Here is a 22,066-nt window from a genome sequence, read left to right as displayed (position 1 = left end):
CTGTACAGAAACTGAGCCTAAAACCACAAACAGCAAGCAATGCAGATGTAGAAGCACAGTGGCTAGGAAAAACTCCATTGAAAGGCAGGAACCTAGGAAGAAACCGGGCCAGTCCTCTTCTGGCTGTGCCGGGTGGAGATTGTAAGAGTGCATGGCCATTAAGTACAGATTGTTCTTCAAGATGTTCAAATGTTCATAGATAACCAGCAGGGTCAAATAATAATCACAGTGGTTGTAGAGGGTGCAATAGGTAGCTAACAAAATAGTCAGCTGGTGATTGTCAAGCAAATAACTGCTGATCTCACGGTAATTGATCATTAATAAAACATAAACCCATTTAACATCTCCTGGCTTTCACACATAGCACAAAAGCCACTGATGCACACCTTTGGAACATCTATATTTTAAGTCTAATAAATCCATATAATATAGTCTACAACTTCACAATAAATCCATTATTTATTTTAGACAGGTCTAAAGAATGTGATATGAAGAAAATGTAGTCTATTTTCAGAAGAACAGAATAGCATCCTCTGAGTTGTCTTTATGTTAGGTCCTGATCCGGCTATGCCATATGGCTGTGGGCTACAATAGTTAATTTATTAGACAAGATTTTCTTAGAATTTAACAGTATGAAGAATACAATTGAACATAGCTGAATAAAATATAAATTATATTTTCTACAAATGATTTGAAGTAGGGCGCTCATGCGGCTATTCTGTGTTGAGTGGTTAAAGAAACAAGTACTTCTATATGCTTAATTTAGAATTATTTCTTTAACTTTAGTTGTGATACATATGTTGGGCTCTATGTTTTCATTTTTAATATAGTATGCTGCATGATGCGACTCAAATGAGGATTTGAAAAAATTTGCATGAAAGGCATGAGCTCTGCTTAGTTTTTAGTGCAGGCTGTACACGCTTCTTCAGTCTCTCATTCACAATTTGACAAGCACTTGATAATGCCTCGAATATCCCGGCGGTATCCCCTTTGTGTGGCAGTAATGCCCCCTCAAAAATCCAGGCCTTTTGCAGTCAGTGGCCATTTGTGCCCTTAGGCTGAATGTAATAATTATTATTCCCTTCTCCCTGCACGCTCCGAAGCACCTCTCACTCACATGGCTATCCGTCAAGGGGTCGGGTATTTCTCACAGGCTACAAGTGAAGATAGATACACTGGGGACACAACTGCATGCGTCCTTATCCAATTCCGAGGTGCATATTGAATATACTGGAAGAACTGTCCACATTTACTTTTTGTCAGCCAACAAGATGATTAGGACTAACAAACAGCAAAAGCACTAGCCTATGTCAATCTACTATCCCCGATAGTACAAAAGTTGACCTATTCTATGCAAAGTAATATTCCTAAAATAGTCTGGGACAGTTGTGGGATGCGATAGAATCACCAAATTAATACAACCACTGGCATCAAAACACCTGTTTTAATCAATGAGGCTGATGCAACAGAACATTTAAAATGTTGATAAACTATTAGGCTATTTCTTCACATTATAAACTCAGCAGCTTAAATGTTCCATTAGCAGGAAAACACAAATATCAAAAGTGACCGGAAATGCAATAATGCATGTAATGGTTTCATTATAAAGGTGTTTTTTTATGGTGAAAATTATCTTCCCCAGACTTGAAACTCACGGGCTGCATATGAATGCCACTTATGCTCTACACCCATTGGAAAGCAGATTAATGTGCTTCATGTTAAGAAAATTATTTGGCCACTTTAGTCTAAATAACCCTCATCAAAACATGTAGGCCTATGGGCTACATAGGCCTACAAAAAAAGGTATGCATTGTTTCTGGCCTTATGCTGGGCATCATTCACAAGTGATAGGCTAATTTTGTCACCCATCAGAATATTAATGATTTAATCTCGTATTTACAGAACATACACTAAATAATATACAGTACCAGTCAAAAGTTTGAACACACAGGTTTCTTTATTTTGACTTTTCTACATTGTAGAATAATAGTGAAGACTTCAACATTATGAAATAACACATATGGAATCATGTAGTAACCAAAAAAAGTGTTAAATAAAAATATATTTGATATTTGTCAAAGTAGCCACCCTTTTCCTTGATGACAGCTTGAAGGTGTTCCCACATATGCTGAGCACTTGTTGGCTGCTTTTCCTTCACTCTGCGGTCCAACTCATCCCAAACCATCTAAATTGGGTTGAGGTTGGGTGACAGTGGAGGCCAGGTAATCTGATGCAGCACTCCATCACTCTCCTTCTTGGTTAAATAGCCCTTCCATGGATTGGAGGTGTGTTTTGGGTCATTGTCCTGTTGAAAAACAAATGATAGTCTCACTAAGCCCAAACCAGATGCAGAATGCTGTGGTAGCCATGCTGGTTAAGTGTGACTTGAATTCTAAATAAATCACAGACAGTGTCACCAGCAAAGTACCCCCACAACATCACGTTCACGGTGGGAACCACACACGCGGAGAGCATCCGTTCACCTACTCTGCGTCTCACAAAGACATGTCAGTTGGAACCAACAATCTCAAATCTGGACTCATCAGACAGAAAGGACAGATTTCCACCGATCTAATGTCCATTGCTCGTGTTTACTGGTCCAAGCAAGTCTCTTCTTATTATTGGTGTCCTTTAGTAGTGGATTCTTTGCAGCAATTCGACCATGAAGGCCTGATTCACACACTCTCCTCTGAACAGTTCATGTTAAGATGTGTCTGTTACTTGAACTCTATGAAGCATTTATTTGGGCCGCAATTTCTGAGGCTGATAAATCTAATGAACTTCTCCTCTGCAGCAGAGAAAACTCTTCCTTTCCTGTCTGGGTCCTCATTGATGATTTTTGCAGCTGCACTTGAAGAAACTTTCTAAGTGCTTGAAAATGTTCCCACATTGACTTCCCTTCATGTCTTAAAGTAATGGATTGTCGTTTCTCTTTGCATATTTGAGCTGTTCTAGCCATAATATGGTATTTTACCAAATAGGGCTATCTTCTGTATACCACCCCTACCTTGTCACAACATAACTGATAGGCTCAAACGCATTAAGAAGGAACGAAAGTCCACAAATGAACTTAACAAGGCACACAAGTTAATTGAAATGCATTCCAGGTGACTACCTCATGAAGCTGGTTGAGAGAATGACAAGAGTGTGCAAAGATGTCAAGGCAAAGGGTGGCTACTTTGAAGAATCTCAAATATAGAACATTGATATTGAACACTTTTTTAGTGACTACATGATTCCATGTGTGTTATTTCATAGTTTAAGTCTTCACTATTATTCAACAATGTAGAAAATGGTAAAAATGAAGAAAAACCCTTGAATGAGTAGGTGTGTCCCAACCTTTGACTGGTACTGTGTGCACACACATACACAAGTATGTGGACAGCTGCTCGTCGAACATCTCATTCCAAAATCATGGGCATTAATATGGAGTTGGTCCCCGATTTGCTGCTATAAGAGCTTCCACTCTTCTGTGAAGGCTTTTCACTAAATTTTGGAACATTGCTGCAGGGACTTGCTTCCATTCAGCCACAAGAGCATTAGTGAGGTCATGCACTGATGATGGGCGATTAGGCCTGCTTGTAGTTGGCCATTCAATTCAGCTGAAATAGTTGAATCCACTCAGTTTAATGTCCACATACTTTTGTAGTGTGTTTTTTATTATTTTTGTTGCCTAAATCGCTTACATTTTTGAGAAATAGGTACAATTTCTATACGTTCCTATAACTCTCATTCCCTTGGAATGAGACGATCAAAAACAAAACTCAAATCAATTGTGAGCCAGGGCTACACACTGGCTTAACAAAACTTAGACCCTTGAAAGACAAATCAGCAAGCAAGTTGTCCTTAGCACGGCCATGTCTGATTTCATGGGGAAACTCCCACAATACGAGACTCCAGCAAAAGAGTTAGTCTTTTGCAGGAAAATGAGAGGGTTATGATCGAAGTGCTGAATTGCCAGTTCCAAAGTGAGCGTCTCTTCTTCGATAGTCGAGTTGTTTCTTTGATATGTGTCCAATTTCTATTAAAAGCATTCCACAGGGTGCTCAACAGTGTTATCGTCTTTCTGTAGGAGGGTAACCCAAACGGAACATAAAAAGATAGGAAAACAAACCGTCAGGAGTAATGAAAGCAGACAACTCTTTGGCGCGCTCAGTTAGAGGGATCAGCCAATTTCCCTTCAGCAGATAGAACTTGCTAAAATAGTTAGCAGCGCCAACACGGTCCATACAATTGTCGACCCTGGCCAGGGTACGAGTCCGATGGCATTAGATTTGTGAAAATCTGAACAAAACCGTAGAGACCCATCCAACTTAGGTACTAATATACAGGGCGAACTCCACGGGCTGTTGCGATGTTTTGTAATGTCGTTCTCAAACATTAACTCTGCCTCACTGCAGACTTTCTCTCTTTTCAGGGTTCACTCGATAGGCATGTTCTTTGATTGGGGCAGAGTCCCCAACGTCAATGTCATGCTCTAGTACAATTGTTTGAATAGGGTCATCTGAGAATAAACCCTGATTTTCTAAAAGTACTGCAACAATGTTGCCTTTTTCCTCTGGAGACAAGTCTTCTAGAATCTCTGAGTTACTCAACCGTCCAACAGGCACATGGTGTATTGGGCTTTCCTCATGCTATTGAGGAAGACTATAGTCAAGGGTGACAGCAGTGGCTATAGGAAGAACATCACTACCGGTTTCCATCGACTTCTCTGCCCGATCGTAGCGGGTGAAGTATGGTTTCAACATGTTGACATGACAGCCAGGGTTTTTTTCCTGCGCTCCGGTGTGACGATGTACTCCAGATAGTAAAAAAAAATTACAATGGGGTAATGGCTTGAAAAGGAAGCTTGAAACTTTAAAACCCAGAAAGGGCAACAAAACCAGGACTTGGTCACCCACCTCAAATGCAGTTTCGGGTCTTTCAATCAAACCAAACTTTAATTTGTGCCTTCTCCAGATTCTCACTGGTGTGGTGCAATCTGTATCAAAAAGCGCTAACGAGCTCAAACAGATTTGTTTTTGTGTTTAAGGTGTTGCCCTTCAACAACCTCTCTCTCAGTAAGCTCAAAAGGACCTCTGACATGATGTCCAAACACGAGCTCATTCGGACTAAAACTTGCTTCAAACAGCAGAAGAGGGAACCCTTCATCTCAGTCTCTCAAACACAAAGCTGTAAACTCAACATAGAAAGTCTGATGAAATCTCGTCAAGAGCACCTTGAGATTCTGGGTGGGAGGCTCCAGAGGGGCAGTGGGTTACACCCAACTGTTGTAGCACTAGCTGGAAGACCTTTGACATGAACTTTGAACCTCGGTGTGATTGCACTACCCGTGGAAGTCCAAACATTGAAAATAATTTCACCAGGACCTCAACAATACTGGGAGCTGTGATTTTCCTCAGTGAAATGGCCTCAGGGAAATGAGTGGCACGTGATGGTTAAGAGAAACTGTTTGCATTTGAGAAAAAGACCAACACAACTAGAGGTCGACCGATTATGATTTTTCAACGATACTGATTATTGGAGGACCAAAAAAAGCCGATACTGATTAAATCGGACGATATATATATATATATATATATATATAAAACCGTAGAGACCCATAGATATGTATAAAAAATAAAAAATAAATGACAATTACAACAATACTGAATGAACAATGAACACTTATTTTAACTTAATATAATTACATCAATAAAATAAATTTAGTCTCAAATTAATAATGAAACATGTTCAATTTTGGTTTAAATAAATGCAAAAACAAAGTGTTGGAGAAGAAAGTAAAAGTGCAATATGTGCCATGTAAAAAAGCTAACGTTTAAGTTCCTTGTTCAGAACATGAGGACATATGAAAGCTGGTGGTTTTAGGTTGTAGTTATTATAGAACTATTCTCTCTATACCATTTGTATTTCATATACCTTTGACTATTGGATGTTCTAATCGGTACTTTAGTATTGCCACCTAATCTCGGGAGTTGATAGGCTTGAAGTCATAAACGGCGCAATGCTTGAAGCATTGCAAAGAGCTGCTGGCAAACGCAGTAAAGTGCTGTTTGAATGAATAGCAGGCTCATAAGCACTGCCTACCACCGCTCAGTCAGACTGCTCTATCAAATCATAGACTTAATTATAAAACTGTTGCATATACCCTGACTCTGCATGCAATGAATGCAAGAGAAGTGACAATTTCAATTATAAAATAAATCTGCTTTATCTATCACCTAGTGCACAAGTTGACTGCAGGTATTTATTTAAAAAGTACTAATATTCAAATATATTTATTTTTGTAAATGATAGACAAAATTGGAAAATCATACTGAGGGTATTTCAAAATACCCCGGGATACAGTATACTACCCAAGCCTACTGCACACACACACACACACACACACATATTCATACTGACTCTACACACAATCATCATATACACTGCTGCTACTCTATCATATGTCCTGATGCCTAGACATCTACCCCTATACATATCTAATCCTACCACTCCAGTAGCTGAAGAAGCTGCTGAGAAGCCTTTAGGACCTAGACTTGGCGCTACGGTAGCGCATGCCGTGCGGTAGTGGAGAGAACAGGTTCTGACAAGGGTGGCTGGAGTCTTTGACCATTTTTAGGGCCTTCCTCTGACACAGGTCCTGGATTTTAGAAAAAGCTGTTGCGCTGCAACTCACCGCCTTCTTGAAGACAAACAATGTATACGAAATGCTTCGGGCTGGTTTTAGACCCCATCATAGCACTGAGACTGCACTTGTGAAGGTGGTAAATTACCTTTTAATGGCGTCAGACCGAGGCTCTGCACCTGTCCTCGTGCTCCTAGACCTTAGTGCTGCTTTTGATACCATCGATCACCACATTCTTTTGGAGATATTGGAAACCCAAATTGGTCTACACGGACAAGTTCTGGCCTGGTTTAGATCTTATCTGTCGGAAAGATATCAGTTTGTCTCTGTGAATGGTTTGTCCTCTGACAAATCAACTGTAAATTTCGGTGGTCCTCAAGGTTCCGTTTTAGGATCACTTTTTGTTTTCACTATATATTTTACTTCTTGGGGATGTCATTCGAAAACATAATGTTAACTTTCACTGCTATGCGGATTACACACAGCTGTACATTTCAATGAAACATGGTGAAGCCCCAAAATTGCCCTCGCTGGAAGCCTGTGTTTCAGACATAAGGAAGTGGACGGCTGCAAAATATCTACTTTTAAACTCGGACAAAACAGAGATGCTTGTTTTAGGTCCCAAAAAACAAAGAGATCTTCTGTTGAATCTGACAATTAATCTTAATGGTTGTACAGTCGTCTCAAATAAAACTGTGAAGGACCTCGGCGTTACTCTGGACCCTGATCTCTCTTTTGACGAACATATCAAGACTGTTTCAAGGACAGTTTTTTTCCATTTACGTAAGGTTGCAAAAATCCGAAATGTTCTGTCCAAAAATAATGCAGAAAAATGAATCCATGCTTTTGTTACTTCTAGGTTAAACTACTGCAATGCGCTACTTTCCGGCTACCCGGATAAAGCACTAAATAAACTTCAGTTAGTGCTAAATACGGCTGCTAGAATCCTGACTAGAACCAAAAAATGTGATCATATTACTCCAGTGCTAGCCTCCCTACACTGGCTTCCTGTTAAGGCAAGGGCTGATTTCAAGGTTTTACTGTTAACCTACAAAGTATTTGTTAATGGGATTTATCGGTTTATTGAATGATTAGAATATTCCACCCTGAAACCATATAATTGTATGGAACTCATTAGAATGTATAAAATTATAATCAATAAATGTGTAGTTCTAGTCAGAATTATGGTAAAACAATATAGCTAATGTTGGTCTTTATGGTATTTTAAAGACAGACTGTCTGAGCAAAATTCGGCGCCGACCTGACTAGAGACTTGGGAGAGAACAGGGAGTACGGCTCAAGGTCTCCCTAATCTCTGTCGGCTGGGTAGTGAGACAGTGTGTGCGTAGCAGGACATTGTGTTCGTATGTTTGTGTGAATGTGTGTGCGTATGGTTGGGTGAATGTGTGTGTGTGAGAAGTCGCTATAAAATTAATTGTTTTGTATTCTTGACTTTAGAACGTTCTCTGAATAAACTGTACTAACCTTTTGCATAAGCTGAGTCTTTGATTAATTATTATTATACCCAGGGTCTTACAAACCTCGGGGATTGGTCAGAGCTATTGATTGTCAGTTATTATCATTGGGATAGAAAATTTACGTGACAGCATTACATGGGCTTGCTCCTACCTATCTTTCCGATTTGGTCGTGCAATACATACCTACACGTACGCTACGGCCACAAGAGGCAGGCCTCCTAATTGTCCCTAGGCAAACAGCTGGAGGCAGGGCTTTCTCCTATAGAGCTCAATTTTTATGGAATGGTCGGCCTACCCATGTGAGAGACGCAGACTCAGTCTCAACCTTTAAGTCTTGATTGAAGATTAATCTCTTCAGTAGGTCCTATGATTGAGTGTAGTCTGGCCCAGGAGTGTGAAGGTGAACGGAAAGGCACTGGAGCAACAAACCGCCCTTGCTGTCTCTGCCTGGCCGGTTCCCCTCTTTCCACTGGGATTCTCTGCCTCTAACCCTATTACAGGGGCTGAGTCACTGGCTTACTGGTGCTCTTCCATGCCATCCCTAGGAGGGGTGTGTCACTTGAGTGGGTTGTGTCACTGATGTGATCTTCCTGTCTGGGTTGGCGCCCCCCCTTGGGTTGTGCCATGGCGGAGTTCTTTGTGGGCTATACTCGACCTTGTCTCAGGATGGTAAGTTGGTGGTTGAAGATATCCCTCTAGTTGTGTGGGGGCTGTGCTTTGGCAAATTGGGTGGAGTTATATCCTGCCTGTTTGGCCCTGTCCGGGGGTATCATTGGATGGGGACGCAGTGTCTCCTGACCCCTCCTGTCTCAGCCTCCAGTACTTTATGTGTCGGAGGCTGGGTCAGTCTGTTATATCTGGATTTCTCCTGTATTATCCGGTGTCCTGTGTGAATTTAAGTATGCTCTCTCTAATTCTCCCTTCTCTCGAAGAAGAACCTGAGCCCTACGACCATGCCTCAGGACTACCTGGCATGATGACTCCTTGTTGTCCCCAGTCCACCTGGGCGTGCTGCTGCTCCAGTTTCAACTGTTCTGCCTGTGGCCATGGAAACCTGACCTGTTCACTGTGACTATTATTTGACCATGCTGGTCATTTATGAACATTTGAACATCTTGGCCATGTTCTGTTATAATCTCTACCCAGCACAGCCAGAAGAGGACTGGCCACCCCACATAGCCTGGTTCCTCTCTAGGTTTCTTCATAGGTTTTGGCCTTTCTAGGGAGTTTTCCTAGCCACCGTGCTTCTACACCTGCATTGCTTGCTGTTTGGGGTTTTAGGCTGGGTTTCTGTAGAGCACTTTGAGATATCAGCTTATGTAAGAAGGGCTATATAAAGACATTTGATTTGGACAGCAGGAAGCTTGGCCCCAGGGAGGTATTTTACGAACATATACTTAGGAATATTAAAACACTTCAGTTTCTTTTTCCAATCACGAGTATCATGTGATCCGATTGTCAACTGTCAATTTACAGATACGATAACGAACATGAGTATGGCCATGTCAGCACACCCCTAGTAAAAATGGTATTGGCACTGACCCTTTATACAGCTTCCTTACTTTATTGTTCTTCTTATTTCTATTACTCTTTTGTTCTACTTTTTAATAGTACTACTGTATTTTTGGGAAAGAGCAAGCAAGACATTTCACTGTACTAGTGCACGTAAAAATAAAAGTTATGAATGTGTACGTTACATTTTCGTGAATATCAGTACAAAAGCATGTCCTTTGGATACATTTTCACTGTATTTCTGTATGACATTTTTGCACTTGTATCCAAATGAATTACTCAGAAATGAAATTTAAATGGAGATATTAGAGAAATACTTGCGTGGACATTTTGTTTTCTTTTGATATGAAATAACCTAAAGTTGATGTGAAATCATTAGAGGCATACTTACACCCTTTGGTCAATAGAATCCCATGGATTACTTGATTTCGGTTTAAGGGAGACCCTTTCTTCTCACAAAGTAACCAGTTGGCCGTTTCATTGGTGATGGTGATGGTCACGCTAACAGCCGAGTCATTTATCTTGGTGTACTGCTCTTTGGGCACTGTGACGTTTTTCAACTTCCAGTAGATGTCCTCCGCTGTGGCTTTAGCAGCTGTGTAGAGTACACATGTGGCGGTGAATTCCTTCCCAATTTCCACCGATGGAGATTGTGGGATTATTGTTCCATAGGTGGTGATAGAACCTAGAGAAAACCCATGCATCAAGTCAATGCTACTAGGAAATGCATGGTGAATTTTACACAGAGGGAAAAGTCCATATGTGGTTGTTTTCATAGTTATTTGGAAACATATCACTAGGGTCAGTACAAAGCTCACTATCATTAAAGCACAGCAACTTAAAGGAAGAAGACAGCTCATTCTAGGGTTAATGTGCAGAGAGGTTGAATCAAAACATATCAGACTGTCTGTGGCTGTGGAAAAGAGCGCCTGCTAAGCAGCACTTAATAACAAAAATTGTTATTTAAATGTAGTGGTACACTTACTACAGGTGGGCCTACAGGCCAGCCATGCCAAGGACAGAAGCTGCAGCAAACGGTATGATGACTTGTCCATGATGCCTGAGGGAAGATTCACAAATTCACAGACTCGCCAAGCCTAGCCTACATTTTATCGCAAACCATTTCCCACCCAATTAATTGCTAGTGTTGGAGAGCAATTAAATTACTAGTGGAACTACATGTAGTTAGCTACATTTTGCAGTAGCGTGGTGGTAGTTAAAGAGATACTTTGAGATCTACTACCCCAGTCAGATTAACATGTGGATACCATTTTTATGTCTCTCTGTCCAGTATGCAGAAGGTTAGAGGTAGTTTCACGAACCCCTAACCAGGGTTAGCATAATGACTTGAAGTCTATGGGTATCTGCTAGCATATACTCATAGACATCCAATCATTTCGTTAATGCAAGTTAGCAATTGCGCCAGCGCTAAATAGCAACTTCCTTGAAACCGCAAGCATAGACAAACATTTTATCCACGAGTTCATCTCTGGGGAAGTAAAGGGACTCTTTGCCAAAATCCCTCAGTATCCCTTTAAACGAAATAACATTTGCAGTGTTTTCAGTGTTTTTTGCCAGGTAATGGTGTAGCTAAGTGCAACAGAAAATATGGGTGAAGTAGGCATCAGACCTGCCAAATTCTAACTTGAAACATAGTTTTGGGATTTAATAGACTAAATTACAAATTCTGTTAACATCTGACTCCAGAGTGATCAGTCTTTCAATTTGTGGTCGATGACATTTCAGATTTAGACACCAAAATGTATCAAAGTAGTTTGGATGTAGTGATCTACTTTAAAAGATGCACTATGCCAAAATCACTCCGCCATTTCCTGGTTGTTAAAATTCAAATAGGTCACTGAATTTCAGTTTATGTGACAAACCAAGCACGTATAGTGTAGAGAATCACTTTACCATCTAAACCACAGAAATATACTTTCAATAACACAAAACATTGCATTTTCAGCTGTTTGAAGCTAGTGTACAAAACTAAAAGACGCAAAAACAAAACTTAAGAACCGGATGTTTAGAAATAGCACACATAGAACAGATATACCGCTTCTTAGGCTTGCTTTCAAAGAGAATGACAGATCTATAATACACAATTCTATGTGAATTTGTTCAGGTTGCTCAAAAAGTTGCATATTGCAGCTTTAAGTAAACTATATTTTTCTTAAGAGTAGCTTTAGGTGTAGCTTAACTTCTTCTAGTGTGAAGTAATTGGTAACTTTCAGAGCAGCTTCCCCAACACTTAATTGCTGACTGAAGGTAGGTAGCTACAAAACTTTGTGAACATCTCATTTCCTCAAGGACAGTCCTCTTGCATGTAGGACTTTTCGTAGCTATGTGTCAGCAAAGCTAGTCATATCACTACAGAATATTATTATGCAGCTTATTTTCAAACTACAATAAATAAAGCTTTGGAGGAACACTGTCATAACACCATAGCTGCTACAGTTTGGGATGCACGATATATCGGAATCGGCCGAAAATAGCTAAAAATGCCAGCATCAGTTATCGGCCCTGATGTCTATTTTAATGCCGATGTGGAAAAACGATGTCAAAGCTAACGTGCATACCTATATAACGTAGGTACATGGCCATGTAAAATGTTTGCGCTACAAGTGCAACACAGCATTCCTAACCTAGCCCACAATGTCTGCATCGAGCAGTCAACAAGTCGAGCAGTCATTTGAAAGAGTAAAACAATTTCAGCGACAACTCAAAGGTGAAACCCATTAATGCCAAGATAATGGAATTCATTGCCCTCGACAATCAACCATTCTCTGTCGTGGGAGCACCGATACACACTACCAACTGCGCTATTTTTCAGATGTTGCCCTACCGGAGTTACACAGTAGTAGCGTCACTGCTATTAGCTTCACGAACGCCGCTTGGGTCATTGCGTGTCAAAAAAGATACACGTCAAAAAACACTAATTGACAATAACACTATTTGACAATAACACTATTTGACGCATTAAATAAGATTTTAATTTGACACGTCAAATAACAGTTGTATTATAGAATGTTGTGTGTTCTGAATTTAAGCATGCAAGCCAAGCGCCACCACTACTATCAGTAGCACTGTCAAAGCTGTACAAAGAAGTCTGCAAAGAAGCATACACCGGCCACAAATGACGTGTTTGAAATACCGTGTTAGTAATGAAGCATTATTTGTTTGACCTCAACTTCTGGGGTAGCTAGCTTTAGCTTTGTACCTAGCTAGGACCAATACAACTAGCCTGAAAGCAATGACTAGTAGAAACTGCAGTCATTTTCATTATTCTTAGCAATCCTTGTGAGTAACTATTAGCTAGGTAGCCACTTGTTGTTCGTCTATTGAAATTTAACTTCAGTTCATGAAAATAAATAGCTAGGCAGCTGTTGCCCAAAACTAACGTTATAAAGCAATCAGCTAGCTTCATCTGGCTAGTGATGCTCAACCGGACCATGTAATGTGTTGTGAAGCTAGCCACAATAAGGGTTAGGCACAATAGTGGAATTTGCGGTTTGCCTTCAAAATAAAAAGCACCTATTTGAAAGTGACACAGAAGGTTACAATTAGTGGAATCATGCCATATTTAGACTAGATAATGTTAAACAAGGTTGGAATGTGAAGCAACAAAATGGGGTATCAGTCTACCCACAGAACACAACTGTGAAGAGTTTACACAAATATTAGCGTTGAAGCTCTCATCACGAGACTGTTACTGTGTGAAATCCCCTCCCCAGTCAGCCTATTGTGTGTACAGACATTCATATTGCACTGTACAACTTTACCTAAGGATTGGGGATCAATGAAATGGAGTATCAGTCTACTCAATTTTTCCCAACATCCTCCTCAGAGTTTTCAGACTCCAAAATATCCACACAGTTTTGTTTTCCTAGGGAAAGTGTTCAATACACATAGGTTGACAATAAATGTGGCTCAATTCAGATGTTTCAGAGTCCCGCAATAAGAGCTACTACGCTAATATTCTCTGGGTGTCACTGAGTAGACTGATACCCCATGTTATTGAGCCACAATCCATAGGTAAGGCTGTACAGTGAAATAAGTATGCCCCCAATGCAATTCTAAAGTATAATACAGCCAGTGTGATTTCAACAGATTTGTCAAATTAACAATTTATTGTCTTACGTTGATTTTATATAATATTCCAACCTCGTTTAGCATGATCTATTCAATTACGGCATAAGTCTACTATTTGTATTAATTTGCATCACTGTCAATTACATACTTTTATTTTGAAGGCTAACCGCAAATTCCACTATTGTGGCTAATTATTATCATGATTAGCTTTGCATAGATGGGTCCGACCACCATTAATCAATAAGAACTGTCTTATAAATGAAGGTCATTTCAGATGACACTTATAGTTAGCTAGCCAACTATTATCTACTGAAACAGATTGTCATTTTGCTATGTTTTGGGGGAAGAACATTGCTTGCATCCATGAGCCATCTTTTTTTTTTTACGTGTGATAGTGTAATCAATATGTAATAACTACGTAAAAAATGTATGAACACGTTAAATTATTATGTGAAGTCATATTCAGGTCCTGATTGGTCAACAAACTTATTTGACATGTCTTTTTTGACATGCAAAGACCCAAACTGTGTTCAATAGAAGTCCTGGTTGAGAATGAAATAACTGAACAAATGAAACAGCACAGCAAGTAAGTGAAAGAAATAGGTTTTGATTATGTTTTACTGGAAATGGGGACATATGTAAATGCCAACTGAATAACTTTTTGGTCAGTATGGTGTGCGTGTGTGTAACCTTTAACAAGGCAAGTCAGTTAAGAACAAGTTCTTATTTACAATGACGGCCTACTACAGCCAAACACGGACGACGCTGGGCTAATTGTGCGCCGCCCTATGGGACTCTCAATCACGGCCAGATGTGATACAGCCTGGATTCGAACCCGGAACTGTAGTGACACTGCTGTGTCCACATATGTGTGTGTGTTAACTATTTAACTGTACTAGAATGCTTAAAAACATTTTTTAAATAAAATAAAAATCGAGAATCAGGTCTTTTGGCAAGGAAAATATCGGTATCGGCCAAAAATGTAATATCGGTGCATCACTAACTACTGTAAAACAACAACAGCTGTGTAGCCTATTTGTGTTGTGTAATTCATTGGGTAGGCATGCACCCATATCACTGGCACAGGGGTTCACCAGATTTTATTTTGTATTCAGTACTTTACCAATAAGTAGTAACTTAACTGTTTAGTTTTATGAGGGCCTCACTGACTACTCCCACTAGTAGGAAATATAGGAAATGGAACCAATGATAAAGCTACTACTAGAGAGCTAAGTTAGTTATAAAACACAAACTATGCATTGCTAGTTATGTTATGAACAAACAGTAGCTAGCTAAGAAAGTCTGTTAAATGACTGAAATGTAAACATAGAGGCCTAGTTTATGTGAAAGCGTGGCAATAACTTATGAACCTTTCATTATTCACAGATCTCCTCCTCTGATGACAAGGCAGGCAGACCACTCCTGAAAACAAACTGCTCAGCAAAGACTCTATTGAGAGATACCAGATTTTTATTAAAAGCTCATTTTCAGTGTCTGTGTTTATATGTTAAATGGGGTGTTACTTTGGCAGATAATGTCAGCCATCTACAAATATTTGTATAATTAACTAAATGTAGGTGTTTCTGGTTTGTGTCAGTTTAATTGTTTGTTATGCTATAAATTGTTATTTTATGGTTGTAAGTGATCAAATAAACTAGAACATTTTATATTTTGCAATTCTGAGTAATTACTACTTTAGTTTGGATATACACTTTATTCAGCACTACTGCAGTTGCTAAATAATTCCAATAAACGGCAGCATAAGACCACAAATTAAATTCCAGAAGATTAGTTCTCTCCCTGAATTCACCACTCCCCTGCGCGCTTTTTATGTCCCAGATTACTGTGAAGTAATATGATAATTCATGTTTATTATTAACTGTTTTTATGCTCATGTTTTGATATTATACTTCATATTACTATAACTTATCAATAAGCCTGAACATTAATTCAGTCACCTCTGGTCGACAAAAAATGTATTTTAAAATTCATCAACCAGCGTCGACCCGCTCTGCCTTCTCGAACAAGTAGCCAACTCAACAAGCTCCGCCAAAAAGCTTGTGGCGTTCAGGGAACACTGCCTTCTCGAACAAGTAGCCAACTCAACAAGCTCCGCCAAAAAGCTTGTGGCGTTCAGGGAACACTGCCTTCTCGAACAAGTAGCCAACTCAACAAGCTCCGCCAAAAAGCTTGTGGCGTCAGGGAACACTGCCTTCTCGAACAAGTAGCCAACTCAACAAGCTCCGCCAAAAAGCTTGTGGCGTTCAGGGAACACTGCCTTCTCGAACAAGTAGCCAACTCAACAAGCTCCGCCAAAAAGCTTGTGGCGTTCAGGGAACACTGCCTTCTCGAACAAGTAGCCAACTCAACAAGCTCCGCCAAAAAGCTTGTGGCGTCAGGGAACACTGCCTTCTCGAACAAGTAGCCAACTCAACAAGCTCCGCCAAAAAGCTTGTGGCGTTCAGGGAACACTGCCTTCTCGAACAAGTAGCCAACTCAACAAGCTCCGCCAAAAAGCTTGTGGCGTCAGGGAACACTGCCTTCTCGAACAAGTAGCCAACTCAACAAGCTCCGCCAAAAAGCTTGTGGCGTCAGGGAACACTGCCTTCTCGAACAAGTAGCCAACTCAACAAGCTCCGCCAAAAAGCTTGTGGCGTCAGGGAACACTGCCTTCTCGAACAAGTAGCCAACTCAACAAGCTCCGCCAAAAAGCTTGTGGCGTTCAGGGAACACTGCCTTCTCGAACAAGTAGCCAACTCAACAAGCTCCGCCAAAAAGCTTGTGGCGTTCAGGGAACACTGCCTTCTCGAACAAGTAGCCAACTCAACAAGCTCCGCCAAAAAGCTTGTGGCGTCAGGGAACACTGCCTTCTCGAACAAGTAGCCAACTCAACAAGCTCCGCCAAAAAGCTTGTGGCGTCAGGGAACACTGCCTTCTCGAACAAGTAGCCAACTCAACAAGCTCCGCCAAAAAGCTTGTGGCGTTCAGGGAACACTGCCTTCTCGAACAAGTAGCCAACTCAACAAGCTCCGCCAAAAAGCTTGTGGCGTTCAGGGAACACTGCCTTCTCGAACAAGTAGCCAACTCAACAAGCTCCGCCAAAAAGCTTGTGGCGTCAGGGAACACTGCCTTCTCGAACAAGTAGCCAACTCAACAAGCTCCGCCAAAAAGCTTGTGGCGTCAGGGAACACTGCCTTCTCGAACAAGTAGCCAACTCAACAAGCTCCGCCAAAAAGCTTGTGGCGTTCAGGGAACACTGCCTTCTCGAACAAGTAGCCAACTCAACAAGCTCCGCCAAAAAGCTTGTGGCGTTCAGGGAACACTGCCTTCTCGAACAAGTAGCCAACTCAACAAGCTCCGCCAAAAAGCTTGTGGCGTCAGGGAACACTGCCTTCTCGAACAAGGAGCCAACTCAACAAGCTCCGCCAAAAAGCTTGTGGCGTCAGGGAACACTGCCTTCTCGAACAAGTAGCCAACTCAACAAGCTCCGCCAAAAAGCTTGTGGCGTTCAGGGAACACTGCCTTCTCGAACAAGTAGCCAACTCAACAAGCTCCGCCAAAAAGCTTGTGGCGTTCAGGGAACACTGCCTTCTCGAACAAGTAGCCAACTCAACAAGCTCCGCCAAAAAGCTTGTGGCGTCAGGGAACACTGCCTTCTCGAACAAGTAGCCAACTCAACAAGCTCCGCCAAAAAGCTTGTGGCGTCAGGGAACACTGCCTTCTCGAACAAGTAGCCAACTCAACAAGCTCCGCCAAAAAGCTTGTGGCGTCAGGGAACACTGCCTTCTCGAACAAGTAGCCAACTCAACAAGCTCCGCCAAAAAGCTTGTGGCGTCAGGGAACACTGCCTTCTCGAACAAGTAGCCAACTCAACAAGCTCCGCCAAAAAGCTTGTGGCGTCAGGGAACACTGCCTTCTCGAACAAGTAGCCAACTCAACAAGCTCCGCCAAAAAGCTTGTGGCGTCAGGGAACACTGCCTTCTCGAACAAGTAGCCAACTCAACAAGCTCCGCCAAAAAGCTTGTGGCGTTCAGGGAACACTGCCTTCTCGAACAAGTAGCCAACTCAACAAGCTCCGCCAAAAAGCTTGTGGCGTTCAGGGAACACTGCCTTCTCGAACAAGTAGCCAACTCAACAAGCTCCGCCAAAAAGCTTGTGGCGTCAGGGAACACTGCCTTCTCGAACAAGTAGCCAACTCAACAAGCTCCGCCAAAAAGCTTGTGGCGTTCAGGGAACACTGCCTTCTCGAACAAGTAGCCAACTCAACAAGCTCCGCCAAAAAGCTTGTGGCGTTCAGGGAACACTGCCTTCTCGAACAAGTAGCCAACTCAACAAGCTCCGCCAAAAAGCTTGTGGCGTTCAGGGAACACTGCCTTCTCGAACAAGTAGCCAACTCAACAAGCTCCGCCAAAAAGCTTGTGGCGTTCAGGGAACACTGCCTTCTCGAACAAGTAGCCAACTCAACAAGCTCCGCCAAAAAGCTTGTGGCGTCAGCGAACACTGCCTTCTCGAACAAGTAGCCAACTCAACAAGCTCCGCCAAAAAGCTTGTGGCGTCAGCGAACACTGCCTTCTCGAACAAGTAGCCAACTCAACAAGCTCCGCCAAAAAGCTTGTGGCGTCAGGGAACACTGCCTTCTCGCGAGGGTTGCATGATGCATTTATTGGCAGGCTTAAAGATGCACATGTCTTCTCTATTCCGAGGCTGTTTACTCTCAATAAGAGATATTAAGATGATTTTTATAATGTTTGTGTACTAGGGTTGAGGTTAGCGCATTGGCTACTGAATATTTGGCCGGGGTTCAATACCTGCTATGGTCACTGTTTACTTGCTCTCCCAAAAGCAACACAGGCCTAATACACAATATATAGCGAACTGTAAAGTAATGAGTGACCATTTTAGAAAAATATGAGACATATAGTCTTTGGTTGCATGCTATTTCATATGAATTATAGGGTTGCTTGTAACCTATAACTGATTCTTTGTGGTCTTATGTTGCAGTCTATGGGAAATATTTAGCAAGTCATTAATTCACATAAAGACATTGGTGAGGCAACTGAGAAATAGTGTATTTGTGATGTTAATTCCTTAGATCAGTCTCAAACCTGCCCCATACCAATTCCTGGACTTCCACAGAGGTTACTAGGTCACCCAGTTCAAACTGCATTTGAAAAATAAAACATAAAATGTGGTTTGTTTATCAAGTCTTCTGCCTTGCAATAAGAAATATTTTAAAAACTAACAACAAAAAACAGCAAAATGCTTAGACAGGTTTTGATTAACAAAATAATCAAAATGCTATTTAGTACTATATGGTATTTATTATTATAATATTATTACTAAAATATTTTCTAAAAGTATTATAGGCTACCCTACCCTATAATTAGGATTAAGGATAATAGGTTATATGTAGGGTTACATTTTCTGTATAGCACCTTGTGACATCTGCTGATGTAAAAAGGGCTTTATAAATACATTTGATTGACTGTTAGGTTTAGGGGTTTATAAGGCAAAAAATAGTATGGTTTATAGCTCTTTTGCTCCTTGCCTGTGGCTTTGTGTGTACTACATACCTCATTCGAGACACTTGCTCGACTCATAATCTGAGGTAGCAACTGCGTCAGATCCACAAATCAATTAACTTCGTTTGCAACTCAGTGAATCTGTGCAGTATTCACTCCCTACGATTTTAGATTGACGCATATTAAATTACCCAGCAGTAATTTCAAACAAAAAATCGTTATAAAAAGGTTATTTCTTGATTAAAAAATGCATTCTGGCTTTTTAAATCTGCCACATCTTGAAAAAGAGGACAGGAACATGCATTTTGTTTAGGTTTTACACCTTTTTCTGAAGAGAAATCTGGTTAACCATGACCAGAACATGTTTAACGTCTGATGGGCATACCCCAGCCATCGCTAACAATGCATATACACAGACAAACAATGAGCTCGCCAAGTAGCCGTAACCTTGTTAATAATAAATTACCCGAGGTAAGCCTATTATTTTAACCAGGGCTGGTCTCATTGCCAACATACCGGGAAATGTAATTATGGGAAAGTGAGTTCGTGCCACCATAATCAATATAACTAGTAGGAGTTGGCACCACCCTAAAATAAGGCCTGTTATTTCGCGATTATTTAAAAACTACGGCAAGCAGCTGGGCCAATAGGTAATATTATTTGGGAGCTGGGCTCCATGGCTGAAGCGATAAACCTAGTTTTTATAAGATTAAATGTCATGTGTCCAGCCTAAGACTATCTGCTGGCTAATGCCATTTAGTATTGAGAATCCCAATAAAACCAACAAAAAAAATGACTAGCTACTTCAAAAGAAAGACAATCTTATCTCGTGGTCTGACGCTTGCTATATAACGTTACCTCCATCAGAGTGATAAAGAGCTATAAAATAAGTATTGCTGATAATTTTAAATAGCTAGCTACTGTAGCTAGCACGGACATTTTTGGAGGAAAAAAAATGATTGATTAATTTCTAATTCCGGGAAACACAAACAACACGGGAATGTCGTATTTGCAGTACCCCTAGTCGACTATATTCAACAAAACCAGGAAAACACGTCCGTAACAGCCTGTTAAACAGGGCCCGACATGTTATGACAACAAAAACACTCACCTTTCATATCTTTACTTGTTGGGTTCATGTTTTCTAGCTAGTTAACGTTAGCTGCGTAAAGACATGTAGATTTCACATCACTCAGCTTAAACTATAAAATTGCACGTCTGGGTCTGTCTTCTCTTTCCCAATTCCAGTATATTGCATAACCACGAGTTCCAATACTTCCCCTTGCAGTACAAATATAAATTAGCTACAAACATAACGACTGATCTAAGTATCTGTCTAGTTTGTCAACGACTTGTTTAGAGATCTGCGCAGAATTGCTGTTCTTTTGATTTGCCAGGAGAATCGTCTGTCACACAACTACTAACCAATCAAGACGCCAGATTGTTTCGCATGACTGTTTTCCAGTAAATCTGCACCCACTTGCCCGAAATGCTCCAATGTGTGCCAGGCCATGACGGAGCTTGGTTTGAATGCTTTGTCTGCTGCTGAATCATTATGTACCTGACGCAACAAGCTCAACAACAAGCACTGTTTGATGCGTTGTTTAATAAATATCCGAACCAAAAACAGAGTAAGCTATGGAAAATGGTATAAATGAAGTGGGTTAATGGCAAGACAGTGCTACCCTGTCTCTCCTTCATGTGTGACAAATGCCCTGCATGTTGAGGTGATGACTCTAACCACTAGACTGTAACAACTCACTGAGTTAAAGCCTTTGGGTATGAGCTTGCTTGGGGGAGCTAACACAAGTCTTCAGGTCTCAGGTAAGGACAGTTACCCAATTCTAGTAAGTATATCACACCGGTCACCAATGTCACACTACCACAATGAACATGCTTGCTTTTAATTGTACAAAAAAAATGCTCTCTGCCAGGATGTCTTTAAGAGAAAAGGGGTGCAGTCAGAATAGTAATAATGTTGAATCATAAATGTTTATGATGTTCAGGATAATTAAGTTGATCAAGCATAGACCAACTTCTGTTTCCTCTCCCTGACAACTGAAAAATATCAGAACGCAGCCAAAAATAATACAAATTTCATATTTTATTCATTTTTGCAAAACAGTCACATGACAGTCTCAATTTCAAAAGTGCATGAAAATCAAACAGTACACAGTGCATGCGTTGAATTGTAGAGTTTCCACCACCAAGTACAGTATAAATGTGTACAAATAGGATGCTGTTTATTAGCAAATGTTTGCAAAGTCAGGAGCAATTTACTGTGGCATACAGAGTCCCTTTTTGAGTTTAGTCATGTTGAGGTTTCACTACAGCCTGGGTTTTGTCTGACAGCAAATATATACTATATATACAAAAGTTTGGACACTACTTCAAATGAGTGAATTCAGCTATTTCAGCCACACCCCTTACTGACAGGTGTATAAACTTGAGCACACAGCCACGCAATCTCCATAGACAAACATTGGCAGTAGAATGGCCTTACTGAGAACTCAGTGACTTTCAACGTGGCACCATATTAGGATGACACCTTTCCAACAAGTCAGTTCGTTAAATTTCTACCCTGCTAGAGCTGCCATTGTCAACTGTAAGTGCTGTTATTGTGAAGTGAAAACATTTCGGAGCGACAACGGCTCAGCCGTGAAGTGGTAGGCCACACAAACTCACCGAATGGGACCGCTGAAGCGCGTAAAAATAATCTGTCCTCGGTTGCAACACTCACTATCGAGTTCCAAACTGCCTCTGGAAGCAACATCAGCACAATAACTGTTTGTCGGGAGCTTCATGAAATTGGTTTCCATGGCCGAACAGACGCA

At 40.9% G+C, this 22,066-nt stretch overlaps 1 protein-coding gene across 1 annotated transcript in view; it reads right to left on the bottom strand.

Moving 5' to 3' along the window:
* The window catches only part of LOC139388805 (interleukin-6 receptor subunit beta-like), a 54,346-nt gene extending 33,744 nt beyond the window's left edge, over window positions 1-20,602 (bottom strand). The window contains exons 1-3 of the mRNA XM_071135737.1: window positions 20,344-20,602; window positions 10,604-10,678; window positions 10,010-10,303 (exon numbers count right to left, since the gene is read on the bottom strand). Coding sequence (XP_070991838.1) covers window positions 10,010-10,303; window positions 10,604-10,678; window positions 20,344-20,371 — 397 coding nt within the window. The 5' untranslated portion in view covers window positions 20,372-20,602. The remainder of the gene's footprint in view (window positions 1-10,009; window positions 10,304-10,603; window positions 10,679-20,343) is intronic.
* Between the last annotated feature and the right edge of the window lie 1,464 nt (window positions 20,603-22,066).

Source organism: Oncorhynchus clarkii, chromosome 29 (assembly GCF_045791955.1).
Source record: "Oncorhynchus clarkii lewisi isolate Uvic-CL-2024 chromosome 29, UVic_Ocla_1.0, whole genome shotgun sequence".
Classification (NCBI taxonomy): domain Eukaryota; kingdom Metazoa; phylum Chordata; class Actinopteri; order Salmoniformes; family Salmonidae; genus Oncorhynchus; species Oncorhynchus clarkii.
The sequence above is the reverse complement of the archived record's forward strand: the minus strand, read 5'-3'. Positions and strand labels throughout refer to the sequence as shown.